This window comes from Octodon degus, unplaced genomic scaffold (assembly GCF_000260255.1).
Source record: "Octodon degus isolate 3935 unplaced genomic scaffold, OctDeg1.0 scaffold00071, whole genome shotgun sequence".
In the NCBI taxonomy this organism is placed as follows: Eukaryota; Metazoa; Chordata; class Mammalia; order Rodentia; family Octodontidae; genus Octodon; species Octodon degus.
In genome coordinates, this window is record NW_004524647.1 from 2,582,656 (window position 1) to 2,585,117 (window position 2,462).

Below are 2,462 nucleotides of genomic sequence, written 5' to 3' on the forward strand. Positions count from 1 at the left end.
ATTCCGGACATAAAAAATAAAATTATATAAAATACATTGTACTTACCAGAAGAAATCACACTTAAACTAGAGTCATCGCTGAATCTGTTTGGTGGTTCCCTAATCTTAAGAAATTATTTCAAAATCTGACTGTGAAGTTTGATGCCACACTACAGATGACCAAAATTATATTCACTTTTTAAAGTGAAAACCTCAATTGAGTAGGATTTTAATGCTGCAGGGAAAAAAGATCTACTAGCTAGCCACCCCACCTACGGATGGCAGGTAAAGAATTTCCCTAATCAGTTAACAACCAATCAATAGGACAATGAAAAACAAAACTGGCTGTTAAAGAGATTAAAAGATTGTCATGAAAGAAATGTAAACAAGTTGAACAGAACTCTTTGCATATGTACACATGGTTTGAATTCTGAATGGATTGTCTCTTTGCTTTAAAAATCTTAGCAGCTAGGGGAAAGGAAAATATGGCAAAGCTCCAGTTCCAAGAGTCAAGTGGGGGCAGCTGGAGGGCTGAGGCACAGACAAACATTTCCCTGTTGTATGCCACACCTCTACAATCAAGAGCTAGGGATTCTCTGGCAGGACATCACAAAACGCAGTCCACAGACAGAAGCACAGGCAGCAGGCCTCCCTGACACTTCCAACCAAAACCTTTTTGAGGGAACACACTCAGCCAGGGCCCCAAGAACTCTTAGTCCCTACCCACACTACCCTCAGAGATGCTGCCCCTTTGGCCTCAGGGCATCATGGAGTTCATGTGGAGCACCCTCTTGCAGAATTTTTTAGCTCACTTGTAGGACACAGAAAACCGCCTGGGAGTTTGAATTTCTTACATAAAAATTAAAAATCTATAAATGTGGTATTTGACAGTTATAGTATTCAGAGCACAAATAGTTAAATGGTTGACAAATCTCCAACCTCAGTTACTCTGAAGATCTTCCATTTTCCTGCTGGGCTTGCTCAAGGATCCCTGCTTGGAAAAAGGTAGTGAAGTGTCCTCCCACTCCTATCCCGCTTCCTAGTAGGTGCTACACTCCTCAATCACTGGCCAAGCATGGAGGCACAGGTCTGCTGTGGCCAGCTCAGGCCCTGAGAGGGCACTGGGGTCCTGGCGGGTCCGGATGTTTCCAGGGTAAATGGCAGAAAGTGACTGTGGCAAACTTTCGTCAGGCAACAAAACAAGTCAGATTGGTTGACCTTTCAAAACAGTTTGTCCAAACCTCAGGATGCCAGAGGGGACAATAAACAAAGTCTGAGAGAAGGGGACACTAATCTGGGGGAGGAGGGAAAGAAACACAAAGAAAATTGAAATCAGAGGGGGAGTGAAGCCCCAACATGCCAAAGCCAAATGAGGCACAGCAGCACAGTACCAGCCGAGTCCGTGGCCAGCTCTCTGGGAGGCGACATTCCTGACACCCATGAGCTCCCCAAGGGCTCCTTAGAGCTGGAGTCTAAAAGGGTCATAGACTGGACAAGCCTTGTAAGTTCAACAGACTGGTGGCCCTGAGACAAGAGCCCCAAAGGAAGAGAAGATAGCTCCGCACTGTCTTGCCTTCCCACAAATACTCCACAGCTTGCACAACCATCTGAATAGACCCAGACACACAGCCTCACTGTCTGGTACCAGGCAGGCACACACATCTGCACACACAGGTTCATGGTCAGGCGTGCATATGCACACACAACCTCACTGTGTAAGTTCTTACAGACACCCTCCCAATGGAGGTCACAACACATTCAGTGTGGTACAGGCAAACACACGCAAACTATCAGGAGTAAACACACATACAGCTTCTCTGCATGCCGAAGCTCCCACACACACACACCAAGACCTTTCAATGGGGCATACACAGACCTCCACACAAGACACATACACAAACTCAGCCTGTCAGAAAAACATGCACTCACTTTCTGCTCGGTGCCTTCACATCCTTACACTCTGTCGGTGTGTGCACACACAACATATAAGCACACGCATTCACGACCTGTCAGACGTACAGAACTCTCACAACCTCCACTAGAGGTGCATACAAACCCTTCCAACACCTCCGCAGGTGACCCCAGAAATCTACAAGGGAGCATGCACTCGCGCGCACAATCCACTGATCACAACTTCTCTGTTGGCTATATGCACACTCACCCTAGCTCAGCACACGCACATTTCTAGCCTTTCTCTCCTCCAGGCGCACCCCACACCCACGCACCTTCCAGTCGGGTGCACCCATCCCCCAGGCCCGTGCCAGCGAACACAGCGAACTCCGGCAAAGCTAGAGGCGCTCACGCGCCACCCCACCCCCCGCAGCCGCCCGCACCCCTCCTCACCTTTTTCGCCCGCGCCAGGCGCCCGGCCCTCGTCCTCCTTGGGGTTGGTCACCTGGGTGATGATAGCCGGGCCGTCCATGGGTGCGCGGCGCAGCGGCCGCCCGCAGGCCCGGCCCCCCGCAAGCCAGGCGCGCGGGGGC

General features: G+C 49.9%; 1 protein-coding gene across 2 annotated transcripts in view; it reads right to left on the minus strand.

Moving 5' to 3' along the window:
- Positions 1-2,456, minus strand: part of Ctdspl (CTD small phosphatase like) — a 132,660-nt gene extending 130,204 nt beyond the window's left edge. For both annotated transcript variants that reach the window (XM_004635242.2, XM_004635241.2), the window contains exon 1: positions 2,323-2,456. In XM_004635242.2, the coding sequence (XP_004635299.1) occupies positions 2,323-2,401 (79 nt within the window). In that variant the 5' untranslated portion in view covers positions 2,402-2,456. The remainder of the gene's footprint in view (positions 1-2,322) is intronic.
- Positions 2,457-2,462: the final 6 nt, after the last annotated feature.